This window comes from Protomyctophum parallelum (genome assembly GCF_964188405.1).
Source record: "Protomyctophum parallelum genome assembly, chromosome: 5".
In the NCBI taxonomy this organism is placed as follows: Eukaryota; Metazoa; Chordata; class Actinopteri; order Myctophiformes; family Myctophidae; genus Protomyctophum; species Protomyctophum parallelum.
In genome coordinates, this window is record NC_139702.1 from 4,535,168 (window position 1) to 4,553,514 (window position 18,347).

At 45.8% G+C, this 18,347-nt stretch overlaps 1 protein-coding gene across 1 annotated transcript in view; it reads right to left on the bottom strand.

Annotated features, from left to right (window-relative positions):
* The window catches only part of mad1l1 (mitotic arrest deficient 1 like 1), a 157,220-nt gene that overhangs the window by 133,675 nt on the left and 5,198 nt on the right, over positions 1-18,347 (bottom strand). The window contains exons 3-9 of the mRNA XM_083764745.1: positions 13,637-13,777; positions 12,306-12,485; positions 9,741-9,865; positions 8,730-8,811; positions 6,983-7,113; positions 6,532-6,646; positions 4,900-4,961 (exon numbers count right to left, since the gene is read on the bottom strand). Of these exons, the coding sequence (XP_083620871.1) occupies positions 4,900-4,961; positions 6,532-6,646; positions 6,983-7,113; positions 8,730-8,811; positions 9,741-9,865; positions 12,306-12,485; positions 13,637-13,777 (836 nt within the window). The remainder of the gene's footprint in view (positions 1-4,899; positions 4,962-6,531; positions 6,647-6,982; positions 7,114-8,729; positions 8,812-9,740; positions 9,866-12,305; positions 12,486-13,636; positions 13,778-18,347) is intronic.

The window sequence follows — 18,347 nt, forward strand, 5'->3', positions numbered from 1 at the left end:
TCATGGCTCTCAAAGTGTGGTCCAGGTACCCTCATGGCTCTCAAAGTGTGATCCAGGTACCCTCATGGTTCAAAGTGTGCTCCAGGTACCCTCATGGTTCAAAGTGTGGTCCAGGTACCCTCATGGTTCAAAGTGTGCTCCAGGTACCCTCATGGTTCAAAGTGTGCTCCAGGTACCCTCATGGTTCAAAGTGTGGTCCAGGTACCCTCATGGTTCAAAGTGTGGTCCAGGTACCCTCATGGTTCAAAGTGTGCTCCAGGTACCCTCATGGTTCAAAGTGTGCTCCAGGTACCCTCATGGTTCAAAGTGTGCTCCAGGTACCCTCATGGTTCAAAGTGTGGTCCAGGTACCCTCATGGTTCAAAGTGTGCTCCAGGTACCCTCATGGTTCAAAGTGTGGTCCAGGTACCCTCATGGTTCAAAGTGTGGTCCAGGTACCCTCATGGTTCAAAGTGTGGTCCAGGTACCTTCATGGTTCAAAGTGTGGTCCAGGTACCCTCATGGTTCAAAGTGTGGTCCAGGTACCCTCATGGTTCAAAGTGTGCTCCAGGTACCCTCATGGTTCAAAGTGTGCTCCAGGTACCCTCATGGCTCTCAAAGTGTGGTCCAGGTACCCTCATGGTTCAAAGTGTGCTCCAGGTACCCTCATGGCTCTCAAAGTGTGGTCCAGGTACCCTCATGGCTCTCAAAGTGTGATCCAGGTACCCTCATGGTTCAAAGTGTGCTCCAGGTACCCTCATGGTTCAAAGTGTGGTCCAGGTACCCTCATGGTTCAAAGTGTGCTCCAGGTACCCTCATGGTTCAAAGTGTGCTCCAGGTACCCTCATGGTTCAAAGTGTGGTCCAGGTACCCTCATGGTTCAAAGTGTGGTCCAGGTACCCTCATGGTTCAAAGTGTGCTCCAGGTACCCTCATGGTTCAAAGTGTGCTCCAGGTACCCTCATGGTTCAAAGTGTGCTCCAGGTACCCTCATGGTTCAAAGTGTGGTCCAGGTACCCTCATGGTTCAAAGTGTGCTCCAGGTACCCTCATGGTTCAAAGTGTGGTCCAGGTACCCTCATGGTTCAAAGTGTGGTCCAGGTACCCTCATGGTTCAAAGTGTGGTCCAGGTACCTTCATGGTTCAAAGTGTGGTCCAGGTACCCTCATGGTTCAAAGTGTGGTCCAGGTACCTTCATGGTTCAAAGTGTGGTCCAGGTACCCTCATGGTTCAAAGTGTGGTCCAGGTACCCTCATGGTTCAAAGTGTGCTCCAGGTACCCTCATGGTTCAAAGTGTGGTCCAGGTACCCTCATGGTTCAAAGTGTGCTCCAGGTACCCTCATGGTTCAAAGTGTGGTCCAGGTACCCTCATGGTTCAAAGTGTGGTCCAGGTACCCTCATGGTTCAAAGTGTGCTCCAGGTACCCTCATGGTTCAAAGTGTGCTCCAGGTACCCTCATGGCTCCTTGAGGGAGTTCCAAATGGCCCCTTACTGGTGTGTAACTCTGAGTGTAAAATTAGTTTTCATTTGTAATACACTCAGTGTTGGGGTATCCCTACAAGCAGAACCCAATGGTACTGAGGTTTCTGACATTTTGGAGACCCAGTAGCCATGGGGTCCTAAGCCTTCGAGAAGCGTGGGACCAGGCGATTACAACACTAGTAAATGCTCTCCAAAGCCGAGACGACCCACATTGTTATATAGCGCGTACAATCGATGTAAATTGGTTGTTGAATCAAACCCTTTAGCTTTTTTTGCTCAGCATCGCTCCAAGGACTCAGTTGAAACAATTACTTTTTCATAAAGCGCTGTGGAGACATTCGTTTTTATTTTAACCCATTCTGACCTGAGATCAGATTCATACGAGGTTTCCGCCGGACACACACTGGTCTGACGAACCCATTCTGACCTGAGATCAGATTCTAAAAATGTCAGTCGCTCTTCGATTTTTCAAAAATAGCAGACCTACAAGCTCGTATCGCGCCACTCGGTGGCGCGATACGAGCTTGTAGATCTGCTATTTTTAAATAGCTTAAAGCATAACATGATGCCGACACCAAAATGGGTGCCCGGTCAGAATGGGTTAATCGATGTGGAGGCTGCCTCTATTGCAGCATTGCTGCAGGCTCCATTCTATGTGCTTTATCAAACAACAGTCAAAGACAACAAGCGAATTGCAGGCAGAGTAGGTGGAACGCATTAATTTAAGGATAGCATTTCGCATTTTCAACCCTTTCCCGGGACGATTTTGACCTGGTTTGACTTCCAATTTAATGTCGGGACTGACGCGGGCGGCGCTAATGCTTTATTACGCGCTCCCCAAGTAGTAATTCCCTTTCCATTTCTATTATAAGAAGAAAATAAAATATCATCAAAGGCATGCGATTATTTATTCAAGGCCTAATTTGTCTCACTGTTCCTTGAAGGAGGCTTGCAATGATGCCAAAAACACACACATGCACGCACACAAACAAACACATACACACACACACATTAGACACACTGGTTTCATGGTGTAAATTACCAAAAGAGTATTGTTGGGAGGGCATTGTGTTACATTCAATATTCTGTACCTCACAGGTAGAGTTAAGTCATCTAGCAGCCCCACCCCCTAGAAAAGGGTATATCAAGTGGGCCCACAAATAATTTGGCAAAAAAAAGTATGATGTTAATGATAATAAACAAATTATGTTTAGAAATTACTCTTGACTTTTTTTGTGCCAAGGACCACCAAAATGATATGTCTGTTTAACCCATTCTGACCTGAGATCAGATTCATACGAGTTTTCCACTGGACACACACTGGTCTGATTAACCCATTCTGACCTGAGATCAGATTCTAAAAATGTCAGTCGTTCTTAGATTAAAAAAAAAATATCAGACCTACAAGCTCGTAGATCTGCTATTTTTCAATAGCTAAAGCATAACATGATGCCAACACCAAAATGGGTGCCCGGTCAGAATGGGTTAATTGTGTAAAGAAATATTCAAAATCCTAGATGCTTTTTTCAGTTTGAATGAGTTTAAAGATCGCCGTGATATTTTTCTTCCAGTTTTGCTTGTGTTTATGAGGGTGACATTACTTCATTAGACCCCGTGGTGGGGTTGTTATGTCATGTGTTTATGAGGTGACATTACTTCATTAGACCCCGTGGTGGGGTTGTTATGTGCAATGATGTCTTCCATTTGTATTTAGGGTTTCTTCCTGGAGGCTGAAACCTTGACATTCAAACGTGCCAATGAAAGAAAACAGTGATATAGTGACATCACAATCACAATATGTGATGTCACTACCCCAAGCACTATTATATATAGTGCGTCTACGTCCGGGGCCGCTTCCCCACTTCCCTCACCGGTGTTACCGTTGTTACTATTTAAGAATACACTGTTCCATTTAGTATGCAGTGGTAGCCTGGTTAATAAACCAGACTAATATCGCACGGACCGCGGGATATTAGTCTTGGGAGGCTCAGCTTGGATTTCATTTCCAGGGCGGCGGGTTGAAACATTTTCTCTTTGAAGCAAATTGGTCAGAGCTACTGTCAGTCAAAGGTCTCAAGCATTGAAAGTCACTGTACCAAAGCCCGCCCATATTGCATACCGTGTCCCGATTGGCCGCCCCATTTCTCTGGTGTAGGAAATGGGCGTACAATTGAGCCTCTCCAGACCGTAATCCGCCGGCAGGCAATTTTGTTTTGCCAACGGCTGATTCGGTCTGGTTTATTAACCAGGCTAATGCAGTGGTTCTCAAACTTCTTCTAATTTCAAGGACCCCCCCATAACTCTGAGAGTGTACAAATGGAACCAAATGGACCCCTAAGTCACACACCCATAAGGGGCCATTTGGAACCCAGTCAAGAACACTTAGAGACCATGGTGTAGCAGAGTGAGCCAACATGCACAACAGCAGCACCCTGACCCTGTTTGAGCAGAACGAAACAGAGCCTTCATTAGCATCATCGGTAACAGTAACATTCAGTAACAGCTTCTATCCCACAGCGGTAGTTGCACTCAATGCTGCTAAAAAATGATCTGTTGCTGCGACACTTTTTAGTTTCTATTATCTATTACCTTCTATTACTATCTATTATCTTAAGTACAATAAGGGTTTGTTGTGCGATAACAGCTGAAAATTACATGTTTGTGTATTAGTGCTGCTGGGGTTGTGCAATAACAAGAAGTCATGTGTGTTTTTGTTTTATCTTGTACAGTATGTTGTTTTGTGATATGATGCACTGATTGGTTGGCACTTTTAATTTTGTTGTACACGTTGCAATGACAAATAAAGATCTATCTATCTATCTATCTAACACCAGTGAAAGAAGTAGAGAAGTGGCATGTGTGTGCATAGAGGCCATTGGACAAGCAGTCTGCATTTTTAGTAAGCTATTGGATCTGCTCCACTGCTCAGGAGATATGCAATCTCAAATCACCAGGTTTGAAAGCATAGACGGACGGACGGACGGGCTGACGGACGGACGGACGCACGCACGGTACGACTAAGCACGCACACACACACAAAACATAAAAACAGGCACAACACAAACAATGTCAGAGTAGAAGTGGCCATTTCATGAGTGTGACCACAGCTCCCCCTGGTGTTGTTGCAGTGCATTACATGATGAAACTGACTGCTAAACTACACAGAACTTTGCAAGGTCCCAGGGCTCTGCTGAACACACAAACACACGTTTGTATTGCTATACTTGTGAGGATGTTTTAAAACAGCAATTTTATGAATGCCATTTTCTCCCCTCAATTTTCTGCCATTTATAACCCTAACTATAAAGCTAAGAATAGATACAATACAATAGAATAATGTTATATTATTATAATATTAATGTTCATTTGAACACTTTCATCTAAGACTGTACCATGTATAGAGATACACACACACACACACACACACACACACACACACACCTGATGTTTAGTCCAGTCGACAGTCCGAGGTTCTCCCAGGCTTGGAGCTTCTCATACTGTCTCTAAAGTTTTAGGGAACAATAAAGAGGGAACAAATTAATATAAATGCTGATATTGTTACTGAAAGCAAGTAAGCAACACAATCATAGACAGCCTTATTTTCAACATTTACAGTGTTCAGAGTTTAATTATAAACCTTACGAATGTGTTGTTCTCATGCTGCATTGCAACGACTGTCACTGTTTTGACACTATGCTCCATTTTGCTTTTGTTAGTCTGTTATTTCTTCTATTCTATATGTTTATCCTTCATGTATGTCTTTTCTTTTGAAAGTACAAATATTATGAGGAAACGATGATGAAGATGATCTCAAATAACAGCCGCTGATGTGCTAAGTGTACCTCTTTCTCCAGCTCCATGTTGATGTGCTAAGTGTACCTCTTTCTCCAGCTCCATGATGTGCTAAGTGTACCTCTTTCTCCAGCTCCATGATGTGCTAAGTGTACCTCTTTCTCCAGCTCCATGATGTGCTAAGTGTACCTCTTTCTCCAGCTCCATGTTGATGTGCTAAGTGTACCTCTTTCTCCAGCTCCATGTTGATGTGCTAAGTGTACCTCTTTCTCCAGCTCCATGTTGATGTGCTAAGTGTACCTCTTTCTCCAGCTCCATGTTGATGTGCTAAGCGTACCTCTTTCTCCAGCTCCATGTTGATGTGCTAAGTGTACCTCTTTCTCCAGCTCCATGTTGATGTGCTAAGCGTACCTCTTTCTCCAGCTCCATGTTGATGTGCTAAGTGTACCTCTTTCTCCAGCTCCATGTTGATGTGCTAAGTGTACCTCTTTCTCCAGCTCCATGTTGATGTGCTAAGTGTACCTCTTTCTCCAGCTCCATGTTGATGTGCTAAGTGTACCTCTTTCTCCAGCTCCATGTTGACCAGCTCTTCCTTGGTCTAAGTCTCTAAGATGTGCTAAGTGTACCTCTTTCTCCAGCTCCATGTTGATGTGCTAAGTGTACCTCTTTCTCCAGCTCCATGTTGATGTGCTAAGTGTACCTCTTTCTCCAGCTCCATGTTGATGTGCTAAGTGTACCTCTTTCTCCAGCTCCATGTTGATGTGCTAAGTGTACCTCTTTCTCCAGCTCCATGTTGACCAGCTCTTCCTTGGTCTAAGTCTCTAAGATGTGCTAAGTGTACCTCTTTCTCCAGCTCCATGTTGATGTGCTAAGCGTACCTCTTTCTCCAGCTCCATGTTGATGTGCTAAGTGTACCTCTTTCTCCAGCTCCATGTTGATGTGCTAAGTGTACCTCTTTCTCCAGCTCCATGTTGACCAGCTCTTCCTTGGTCTAAGTCTCTAAGATGTGCTAAGTGTACCTCTTTCTCCAGCTCCATGTTGATGTGCTAAGCGTACCTCTTTCTCCAGCTCCATGTTGATGTGCTAAGTGTACCTCTTTCTCCAGCTCCATGTTGATGTGCTAAGTGTACCTCTTTCTCCAGCTCCATGTTGATGTGCTAAGTGTACCTCTTTCTCCAGCTCCATGTTGACCAGCTCTTCCTTGGTCTAAGTCTCTAAGATGTGCTAAGTGTACCTCTTTCTCCAGCTCCATGTTGACCTGCTCTGATGTGCTAAGTGTACCTCTTTCTCCAGCTCCATGTTGACCAGCTCTTCCTTGGTCTTCTCCAGCCTCTCCAGCTTCCGTCTCAGCCCCTCCACCTCCTCCTTCAGCAGGCTGCAGTTCTCCCTGCTCTCCCTGCAACGTCAGGATTCAAGCAAAAGACACAGGCTTGTGAATAAGCCTGAGAGGACACCTCCCATAGACTAGTGCTGCGTTTCCAAAACAAGCTCAAGAAAATGATATGTATTTGACTGCGGGCCGGACCCCCATCATCTCAAACATAATTTTGTGCCAGGGACCTCCAGAGGACCTTTCAAAAACACCAGATCGACCAGCCCATAGTGACACGATATGAGCTTGTATATCTGCTATTTTTGAATAGGCTATATTATTAAACTAATTTAGCTGGGGGTCCCCAGGCCCCACTTTGGGAGCCACTGTCCTAAAGACGGGCATTGATTGACAGATGACCTGAGAAAGGCGTTGTCGTCTCGGAGACGCCGCACCTCCTTGTCCAGATCTGGGACCCTGGCCACCTCCGTCTTCATGGTCCTGGCCATGGCCACGTCCTGTTCCTGCAGGGTCAGACGCCTCTCTAACTCCTGGTGGCACAAGGACACAAACAACAGTGTCTTAACGGCTTTCTGCCATGCATGGCTGTCTAATCACGCCGCTAATGTGGACCCACCGAGGTGTAAACCACTCTCGCACCTTACGCGTAACCTCACGTGCACACGGCATCTGATTATCTTATGCTATGCCTATTACCGTATATTACAGTGTATATGTAGATATTCTGATGTTTTTACATGTTTTTCCCCTCCTCCCCATGCCCTCTTCCCCCCTCCCTCCTTTCCTCCTTTTTGTTCTTCTCCAATTCTGGAAAACAACAATAATGAAGTTAACGCGAAAAACGAATTCCACCAACTTCATTACATTCATGTGTGACTGGTCGGACTTTCAATGTGGGGTGTTTAGACAGCAAGCTAATATATCAAGGTCATGGTAAACTTTATTGTCCACAAGGGACAGTGTGTGTGTGTGTGTGTGTGTGTGTGTGTGTGTGTGTGTGTGTGTGTGTTGATAGGGAAATATACTTATTCCCTTAGTTAGTTAATATACACACTTTAAATTTTGCTTTGACATGTTTAACTTTTAACTTCAATATGTTTATGTTCAGTGGAGCGTGTGACCCAAGGCCCATGTACCTACTGTACATACCATGGCTCGGGTAAAACTCCCTCTCTGCTCTAAGGGCCTGAACACCAAGGTCAAATGTCTTGTCTCACTAATTCTGGTTTAAGCTGGTTGCTTACCGGCAGACTGCCAGTAAGATTGACCACTTGGCCAGAAAGACAAAACCCACTGCTGAATTCTGTGTACTCTATATATGCGATGAATGTGCATTCATGCCTCATGTTACTTTTGCAAATGTCTCCATGAGAGCAGTTGTGATCTCATCTGTCTCCATGAGAGCAGTTGTGATCTCAACTGTCTCCATGAGAGCAGTTGTGATCTCATCTGTCTCCATGAGAGCAGTTGTGATCTCATCTGTCTCCATGAGAGCAGTTGTGATCTCAACTGTCTCCATGAGAGCAGTTGTGATCTCATCTGTCTCCATGAGAGCAGTTGTGATCTCAACTGTCTCCATGAGAGCAGTTGTGATCTCAACTGTCTCCATGAGAGCAGTTGTGATCTCAACTGTCTCCATGAGAGCAGTTGTGATCTCAACTGTCTCCATGAGAGCAGTTGTGATCTCAACTGTCTCCATGAGAGCAGTTGTGATCTCAACTGTCTCCATGAGAGCAGTTGTGATCTCATCAGTCGACTTTTTCTTCTGTTTAACAAGTAAGACGCGCAAACGCGTGAAGCGAACGCAGCTCGTGTGTGTGTGGTTGTGTGTGTGTGTGCTACAGCTGCGCCCTGTGTGTGTGTGTGTGTGTGTGTGTGTGTGTGTGTGCTACAGCTGCGCCCTCTGGTGGCGGGCCGGTGGTGTAACAGCGTGACACACACACACACACACAGACATTCAGCCCTTGCTGTCATAGTAAGTGGCTCACTGCGTTCGCAATAAACGAACACTCATGAGGCCAGACAACTGTCAGACTTGATTTTATTTCAAACTGTCGCTGAAAAGTTCAATAGCAGTGTGTGTGTGTGTGTGTGTGTGTGTGTGTGTGTGTGTGTGTGTGTGTGTGTGTGTGTGTGTGTGTGGTACCTTAATCTTGATGATGTGCTCAGAACATGTGGACTGTGCAGACTGGAGACTTTGGCAAAGCTGTGATACTTCCTGGTACTTCCTGATCATTTGATTGATATATGAGAGAGAGAGAGAGAGAGAGAGAGAGAGAGAGAGAGAGAATATTTTAAGATGCTTTTCAAATTGATTAGAACATTTTGCGCTCTTTGAGACTTTTCACAATTGCACTTATTCAGTGGTCAGCTGTCCTTGGAAGCGTTCCAGGAGGTCCCCAGCAAAATGTGTTACCTTGGCAAAATAACAGCAGATATATAAGGTTGTTGTTTTAACCCATTCTGAACGGGCACCCATTTTGGCGTCGGCATCATGTTATGCTTTAGCTATTGAAAAATAGCAGATCTACAAGCTCATATCGCGCCACCGAGTGGCGCGATACGAGCTAGTAGGTCTGCTATTTTTGAAAAAATCGAAGAACGACTGACATTTTTTAGAATCTGATCTCAGGTCAGAATGGGTTTAATCAGACCAGTGTGTGTCCAGTGGAAACCTCGTATGAATCTGATCTCAGGTCAGAATGGGTTAATACAGGGCATCACTTTGTGCCACACTGCGAGCTTGAACATCTGCTATTCCTTTGAACGTTTTTGAATAATCTTTGGTGTTTTTTTTCATATAAATGTGCATATTTTAACACAATTCTTTTTTTCTCTTCTGGGGGTCCTTAACATGAACTACTGGTCTAGGACAGTGTTCTTAAAGTGGCGTCCAGAGACCCTCAGGGTTTCATGAGTCTGTAACTGAGATTATGCACGTTTCATGAATTCCACATTGTTCTGTCTCTCTTTTCTCACGACAAATGTTTCGTCAATGAGATTAAATGCAATGTTGCAAAGGCAATCATAGCAGATAGATGTGTGTGCAAATACTGTATGTATGTATGTGTGTGTGTGTGTGTGCGTGCGTGCGTGCGTGCGTGCGTGCGTGTGAGTGCGTGCGTGCGTGCGTGCGTGCGTGCGAGTGTGTGCGTGCCTGCGCTGAACATCCATTTGTTCTTGCAGAGACTGGTTGTCCAGGGTCTTGGAGGAGATGCTGGAGTCTTTATTTTGAACGTCTTGCTTCAGATCTCGGATCTCATCCTTCAAAGCACTGATGGTCTGCACAACAAAACACAATAAAGTATCACCGATGGTCTGCACAACCCAACACAATAAAGTATCACTGATGGTCTGCACAACACAACACAATAAAGTATCACTGATGGTCTGCACAACACAACACCAATACAGTATCACTGATGGTCTGCACAACCCAACACCGTATGGAAAAGATATACAGTATCACTGATGGTCTACACAACCCAACACAATAAAGTATCACTGATGGTCTGCACAACACAACACAATACAGTATCACTGATGGTCTGCACAACACAACACAATACAGTATCACTGATGGTCTGCACAACCCAACACAATAAAGTATCACTGATGGTCTGCACAACACAACACCAATAAAGTATCACTGATGGTCTGCACAACCCAACACAATAAAGTATCACTGATGGTCTGCACAACACAACACAATAAAGTATCACTGATGGTCTGCACAACCCAACACAATAAAGTATCACTGATGGTCTGCACAACACAACACAATACAGTATCACTGATGGTCTGCACAACCCAACACAATAAAGTATCACTGATGGTCTGCACAACACAACACCAATAAAGTATCACTGATGGTCTGCACAACCCAACACAATAAAGTATCACTGATGGTCTGCACAACCCAACACAATAAAGTATCACTGATGGTCTGCACAACCCAACACAATAAAGTATCACTGATGGTCTGCACAACACAACACAATAAAGTATCACTGATGGTCTGCACAACCCAACACAATAAAGTATCACTGATGGTCTGCACAACACAACACAATAAAGTATCACTGATGGTCTGCACAACACAACACAATAAAGTATCACTGATGGTCTGCACAACACAACACAATAAAGTATCACTGATGGTCTGCACAACACAACACAATAAAGTATCACCGATGGTCTGCACAACACAACACCAATACAGTATCACTGATGGTCTGCACAACACAACACAATACAGTATCACTGATGGTCTGCACAACACAACACAATAAAGTATCACTGATGGTCTGCACAACCCAACACAATAAAGTATCACCGATGGTCTGCACAACACAACACAATTAAGCAATATTACACGAGAGGGTGTTGTTTAACGTGGTTATTGCCACGACAGTGATGCGGTCAGGAACGAGACGAAGTCGAGTTCCGCAAGCATCACTGAAGTGGCAATAATCACGTTAAACAACACCCTCGAGTGTAATATTGCTATTCTACAACAGTTACCCTTAAAACAAAGAGAATCGCTGAAAAAATATATACTTTTTTAATGACAGATGTAGTCACTACGACCACAAATGTCCAAATAAACTAGCTAGCCTAGCCACCGAGTTTGCTAGCGCTCTGGGAGAACAGAGCAGCTGAATTCTTTGTTTTGATTAGGTGGTGGTGTGTGTTGGTTAAACCACCGGCTAGAAGGCTGTTTCAACCAATCAGATTGCTTCCTCTTAACGACCTGTTGTAGAATAAAGTATCACTGATGGTCTGCACAACACAACACAATAAAGTATCACTGATGGTCTGCACAACACAACACAATAAAGTATCACTGATGGTCTGCACAACACAACACAATAAAGTATCACTGATGGTCTGCACAACACAACACAATAAAGTATCACTGATGGTCTGCACAACACAACACAATAAAGTATCACTGATGGTCTGCACAACACAACACAATACAGTATCACTGATGGTCTGCACAACACAACACAATAAAGTATCACTGATGGTCTGCACAACACAACACAATAAAGTATCACTGATGGTCTGCACAACACAACACAATACAGTATCACTGATGGTCTGCACAACACAACACAATACAGTATCACTGATGGTCTGCACAACACAACACAATACAGTATCACTGATGGTCTGCACAACCCAACACAATACAGTATCACTGATGGTCTGCACAACACAACACCGTATGGAAAAGATATACAGTATCACTGATGGTCTGCACAACCCAACACAATACAGTATCACTGATGGTCTGCACAACACAACACCGTATGGAAAAGATAAAGTATCACTGATGGTCTGCACAGCCCAACACCGTATGGAAAAGCAATAAAGTATCACTGGTCAAAATAGTCCGTCTGGATAGTGGATATAATAAGTGATATATCGTCTCTGTTGGATGGAAACCGGTTTCCTTTCAAGATTCTAAATGGGAAGTATGAAAAGCAGCAGACCTACAAGTGTTTTGAGGCTGTGGACCTGCTACTTTTGATGCTTTGCCCGACTGCAACGATACACAGTAAACATTTCTATTTAAGTACAAGAAGTACAATTAAATAGCAAAGACTTACTATATTGTTAGGGTTAAAAAATGCCATCAATTGTAAAAATTGCATTCATAAAAATGTCGTACTGAAATGCTGATGTCTGTAAGGCGTACATGTGAATGGTTTACCTCGTTAGCCGTGTTCAGCATGGTCTCTCTGTCCTCCAGTCTTTTGCCCAGGCTCTCCAGGTTGGTGCGGAGAGCCCGGTTCACCTCCACCTGCTCAGCGTGGCTCTTAGCCGCATCCACCTCTCTCTCCTCCATGCGTCCGATTCTGCCCAGCATGTCCTGATTCCTGCTCAGCTCATGCTGGTATATGAAAAGCATAGTGTTATAATATACAGTAGGGCTGGGATATGAAAAGCATAGAGTTAGTTATACAGTAGGAGGCTAGCTGGGATATGAAAAGCATAGAGTTAGTTATACAGTAGGAGGCTAGCTGGGATATGAAAAGCATAGAGTTAAGCAGTAGGGGGCCTAGGTGATGGAATATGTAAAGAATAAAGTAGGGTGTAGATCTCAACAAATAAAAGTGTTTGTGGCTGCGAAACCTTGCTCAAATAGAGACTATGTGAACGAATATAGGAGGGGTGGACAATGCTGTACGTCAGGACAGTCTCATTGAAAAAACATGTATTCTAATGAGATGTCATTGTTCGCTCGGTCGCATCATTGGCAGTGTAGATGAGGTGTTACGGTAGGGGCTTAGGACCTAGAATATGAAAAGCATAGTTATACAGTAGGGCCTGGGAAATGAAAAGCATAGTTATACAGTAGGGCCTGGGAAATTACTTGATCATCATAATACAGTGTGACACAAACACAAACTTATCAAAAGCCCTTTGCAGCCCTATGATAACAGTTAATATGAGCTTTTAATTAGGGATGCACGATATAACCGGTAGCATAATTGGAATCGACCATAAAAATACCATATATCACTGATATTGATGATGCAATAATAATGTGACCATCAATGGCTGAATTCTACATTAAATGTGTGTACTCATTCCATTCAGTAGTCATTCAGTAGTGAAAACAGACTCTTTGAATGATTGAATACTGTATTAAGACCCTGGCCTATGGCCTAGGCTTGTTTCCATTGTAGTTTGATTGATTGATTGATTGAAGTATTTATTAACAGATTGGAGAATTACAGTACATTTCAAGCACAACTCAACACAAAACGGTTAACTGTGGACGACACCATAAAGCATTACACTTGTTTACAATAGGGTCCACCATGTTCAATTCATCCTCTGTATAATATTGGAATCGGTCAGAATCGCTATCGGCAGATATGGCCCTGCAAAATAACCGGAGATCGGATATCAGTTATAATTTCATAATCGTGCACCCCTACTTTGAATTGTCCGAAACAAATTTGGCCCTAACATTCCGGGGAACTTCTCCTTCTTCCAGTATATAATATGGGTGCGTCTGTAAACAGTGTGCTGTACCTCCAGGTCTCGTGCGCTGTCGGTGGCAGCCCTCTCCAGTTCAAAACGAGCCCGCTTGTGGCTCATCTCCATCTGTTTCTTCTCCTGGTCCAGCTGAATAAACTGCTTCTTAGAGTGGACCCTCTCTGCTGCTTCCATCAGCTAAAAGGAGACGACAGGGTTTAGAGTGGACCCTCTCTGCTGCTTCCATCAGCTAAAAGGAGACGACAGGGTTTAGAGTGGACCCTCTCTGCTGCTTCCATCAGCTAAAAGGAGACGACAGGGTTTAGAGTGGACCCTCTCTGCTGCTTCCATCAGCTAAAAGGAGACGACAGGGTTTAGAGTGGACCCTCTCTGCTGCTTCCATCAGCTAAAAGGAGAAGACAGGGTTTAGAGTGGACCCTCTCTGCTGCTTCCATCAGCTAAAAGGAGACGACAGGGTTTAGAGTGGACCCTCTCTGCTGCTTCCATCAGCTAAAAGGAGACGACAGGGTTTAGAGTGGACCCTCTCTGCTGCTTCCATCAGCTAAAAGGAGACGACATGGTTTAGAGTGGACCCTCTCTGCTGCTTCCATCAGCTAAAAGGAGACGACAGGGTTTAGAGTGGACCCTCTCTGCTGCTTCCATCAGCTAAAAGGAGACGACATGGTTTAGAGTGGACCCTCTCTGCTGCTTCCATCAGCTAAAAGGAGACGACAGGGTTTAGAGTGGAACCTCTCTGCTGCTTCCATCAGCTAAAAGGAGACGACAGGGTTTAGCCCATTCTGACCTGAGATCAGATTCATACGAGGTTTCCGCTGGACACACACTGGTCTGATTGACCCATTCTGACCTGAGATCAGATTTTAAAAAATGTCAGTCGTTCTTCGATTGTTCAAAAATAGCAGACCTACAAGCTCGTATCGCGCCACTCGGTGGCGCGATATGAGCTTGTAGATCTGCTATTTTTCAATAGATAAAGCATAACATGATGCCAACACCAAAATGGGTGCCGGGTCAGAATGGGTTAGAGTGGACCCTCTCTGCTGCTTCCATCAGCTAAAAGGAGACGACAGGGTTTAGAGTGGACCCTCTCTGCTGCTTCCATCAGCTAAAAGGAGACGACAGGGTTTAGAGTGGACCCTCTCTGCTGCTTCCATCAGCTAAAAGGAGACGACAGGGTTTAGAGTGGACCCTCTCTGCTGCTTCCATCAGCTAAAAGGAGACGACAGGGTTTAGAGTGGACCCTCTCTGCTGCTTCCATCAGCTAAAAGGAGACGACAGGGTTTAGAGTGGAACCTCTCTGCTGCTTCCATCAGCTAAAAGGAGACCACAGGGTTTAGAGTGGAGCCTCTCTGCTGCTTCCATCAGCTAAAAGGAGACGACATGGTTTAGAGTGGACCCTCTCTGCTGCTTCCATCAGCTATAAGGAGACGACAGGGTTTAGAGTGGACCCTCTCTGCTGCTTCCATCAGCTAAAAGGAGACGACAGGGTTTAGAGTGGACCCTCTCTGCTGCTTCCATCAGCTAAAAGGAGACGACAGGGTTTAGAGTGGACCCTCTCTGCTGCTTCCATCAGCTAAAAGGAGACGACAGGGTTTAGAGTGGATGCTCTCTGCTGCTTCCATCAGCTAAAAGGAGACGACAGGGTTTAGAGTGGACCCTCTCTGCTGCTTCCATCAGCTAAAAGGAGACGACAGGGTTTAGAGTGGAACCTCTCTGCTGCTTCCATCAGCTAAAAGGAGACGACAGGGTTTAGAGTGGACCCTCTCTGCTGCTTCCATCAGCTATAAGGAGACGACAGGGTTTAGAGTGGACCCTCTCTGCTGCTTCCATCAGCTAAAAGGAGACGACAGGGTTTAGAGTGGACCCTCTCTGCTGCTTCCATCAGCTAAAAGGAGATGACAGGGTTTAGAGTGGACCCTCTCTGCTGCTTCCATCAGCTAAAAGGAGAAGACAGGGTTTAGAGTGGACCCTCTCTGCTGCTTCCATCAGCTAAAAGGAGACGACAGGGTTTAGAGTGGACCCTCTCTGCTGCTTCCATCAGCTAAAAGGAGACGACAGGGTTTAGAGTGGACCCTCTCTGCTGCTTCCATCAGCTATAAGGAGACGACAGGGTTTAGAGTGGACCCTCTCTGCTGCTTCCATCAGCTAAAAGGAGACGACAGGGTTTAGAGTGGACCCTCTCTGCTGCTTCCATCAGCTAAAAGGAGACGACAGGGTTTAGAGTGGACCGTCTCTGCTGCTTCCATCAGCTAAAAGGAGACGACAGGGTTTAGAGTGGACCCTCTCTGCTGCTTCCATCAGCTAAAAGGAGACCACAGGGTTTAGAGTGGACCCTCTCTGCTGCTTCCATCAGCTAAAAGGAGACGACAGGGTTTAGAGTGGACCCTCTCTGCTGCTTCCATCAGCTAAAAGGAGACGACAGGGTTTAGAGTGGACCCTCTCTGCTGCTTCCATCAGCTAAAAGGAGACGACAGGGTTTAGAGTGGACCCTCTCTGCTGCTTCCATCAGCTAAAAGGAGACGACAGGGTTTAGAGTGGAACCTCTCTGCTGCTTCCATCAGCTAAAAGGAGAAGACAGGGTTTAGAGTGGACCCTCTCTGCTGCTTCCATCAGCTAAAAGGAGACGACAGGGTTTAGAGTGGACCCTCTCTGCTGCTTCCATCAGCTAAAAGGAGACGACAGGGTTTAGAGTGGACCCTCTCTGCTGCTTCCATCAGCTATAAGGAGACGACAGGGTTTAGAGTGGACCCTCTCTGCTGCTTCCATCAGCTAAAAGGAGACGACAGGGTTTAGAGTGGACCCTCTCTGCTGCTTCCATCAGCTAAAAGGAGACGACAGGGTTTAGAGTGGAACCTCTCTGCTGCTTCCATCAGCTAAAAGGAGACAACAGGGTTTAGAGTGGACCCTCTCTGCTGCTTCCATCAGCTAAAAGGAGACGACAGGGTTTAGAGTGGACCGTCTCTGCTGCTTCCATCAGCTAAAAGGAGACGACAGGGTTTAGAGTGGACCCTCTCTGCTGCTTCCATCAGCTAAAAGGAGACCACAGGGTTTAGAGTGGACCCTCTCTGCTGCTTCCATCAGCTAAAAGGAGAAGACAGGGTTTAGAGTGGACCCTCTCTGCTGCTTCCATCAGCTAAAAGGAGACGACAGGGTTTAGAGTGGACCCTCTCTGCTGCTTCCATCAGCTAAAAGGAGACGACAGGGTTTAGAGTGGACCCTCTCTGCTGCTTCCATCAGCTAAAAGGAGACGACAGGGTTTAGAGTGGACCCTCTCTGCTGCTTCCATCAGCTAAAAGGAGACGACAGGGTTTAGAGTGGAACCTCTCTGCTGCTTCCATCAGCTAAAAGGAGAAGACAGGGTTTAGAGTGGACCCTCTCTGCTGCTTCCATCAGCTAAAAGGAGACGACAGGGTTTAGAGTGGACCCTCTCTGCTGCTTCCATCAGCTAAAAGGAGACGACAGGGTTTAGAGTGGACCCTCTCTGCTGCTTCCATCAGCTAAAAGGAGACGACAGGGTTTAGAGTGGACCCTCTCTGCTGCTTCCATCAGCTATAAGGAGACGACAGGGTTTAGAGTGGACCCTCTCTGCTGCTTCCATCAGCTAAAAGGAGACGACAGGGTTTAGAGTGGACCCTCTCTGCTGCTTCCATCAGCTAAAAGGAGACGACAGGGTTTAGAGTGGAGCCTCTCTGCTGCTTCCATCAGCTATAAGGAGACGACAGGGTTTAGAGTGGACCCTCTCTGCTGCTTCCATCAGCTAAAAGGAGACGACAGGGTTTAGAGTGGACCCTCTCTGCTGCTTCCATCAGCTAAAAGGAGACGACAGGGTTTAGAGTGGACCCTCTCTGCTGCTTCCATCAGCTAAAAGGAGACGACAGGGTTTAGAGTGGAACCTCTCTGCTGCTTCCATCAGCTAAAAGGAGAAGACAGGGTTTAGAGTGGACCCTCTCTGCTGCTTCCATCAGCTAAAAGGAGACGACAGGGTTTAGAGTGGAACCTCTCTGCTGCTTCCATCAGCTAAAAGGAGACGACAGGGTTTAGAGTGGACCCTCTCTGCTGCTTCCATCAGCTAAAAGGAGACGACAGGGTTTAGAGTGGACCCTCTCTGCTGCTTCCATCAGCTAAAAGGAGACCACAGGGTTTAGAGTGGACCCTCTCTGCTGCTTCCATCAGCTAAAAGGAGACGACAGGGTTTAGAGTGGAACCTCTCTGCTGCTTCCATCAGCTAAAAGGAGACCACAGGGTTTAGAGTGGACCCTCTCTGCTGCTTCCATCAGCTAAAAGGAGACGACAGGGTTTAGAGTGGAACCTCTCTGCTGCTTCCATCAGCTAAAAGGAGACGACAGGGTTTAGAGTGGAACCTCTCTGCTGCTTCCATCAGCTAAAAGGAGACGACAGGGTTTAGAGTGGACCCTCTCTGCTGCTTCCATCAGCTAAAAGGAGACGACAGGGTTTAGAGTGGAACCTCTCTGCTGCTTCCATCAGCTAAAAGGAGACGACAGGGTTTAGAGTGGACCCTCTCTGCTGCTTCCATCAGCTAAAAGGAGACAACAGGGTTTAGAGTGGACCCTCTCTGCTGCTTCCATCAGCTAAAAGGAGACGACAGGGTTTAGAGTGGACCCTCTCTGCTGCTTCCATCAGCTAAAAGGAGACGACAGGGTTTAGAGTGGAACCTCTCTGCTGCTTCCATCAGCTAAAAGGAGACGACAGGGTTTAGAGTGGACCCTCTCTGCTGCTTCCATCAGCT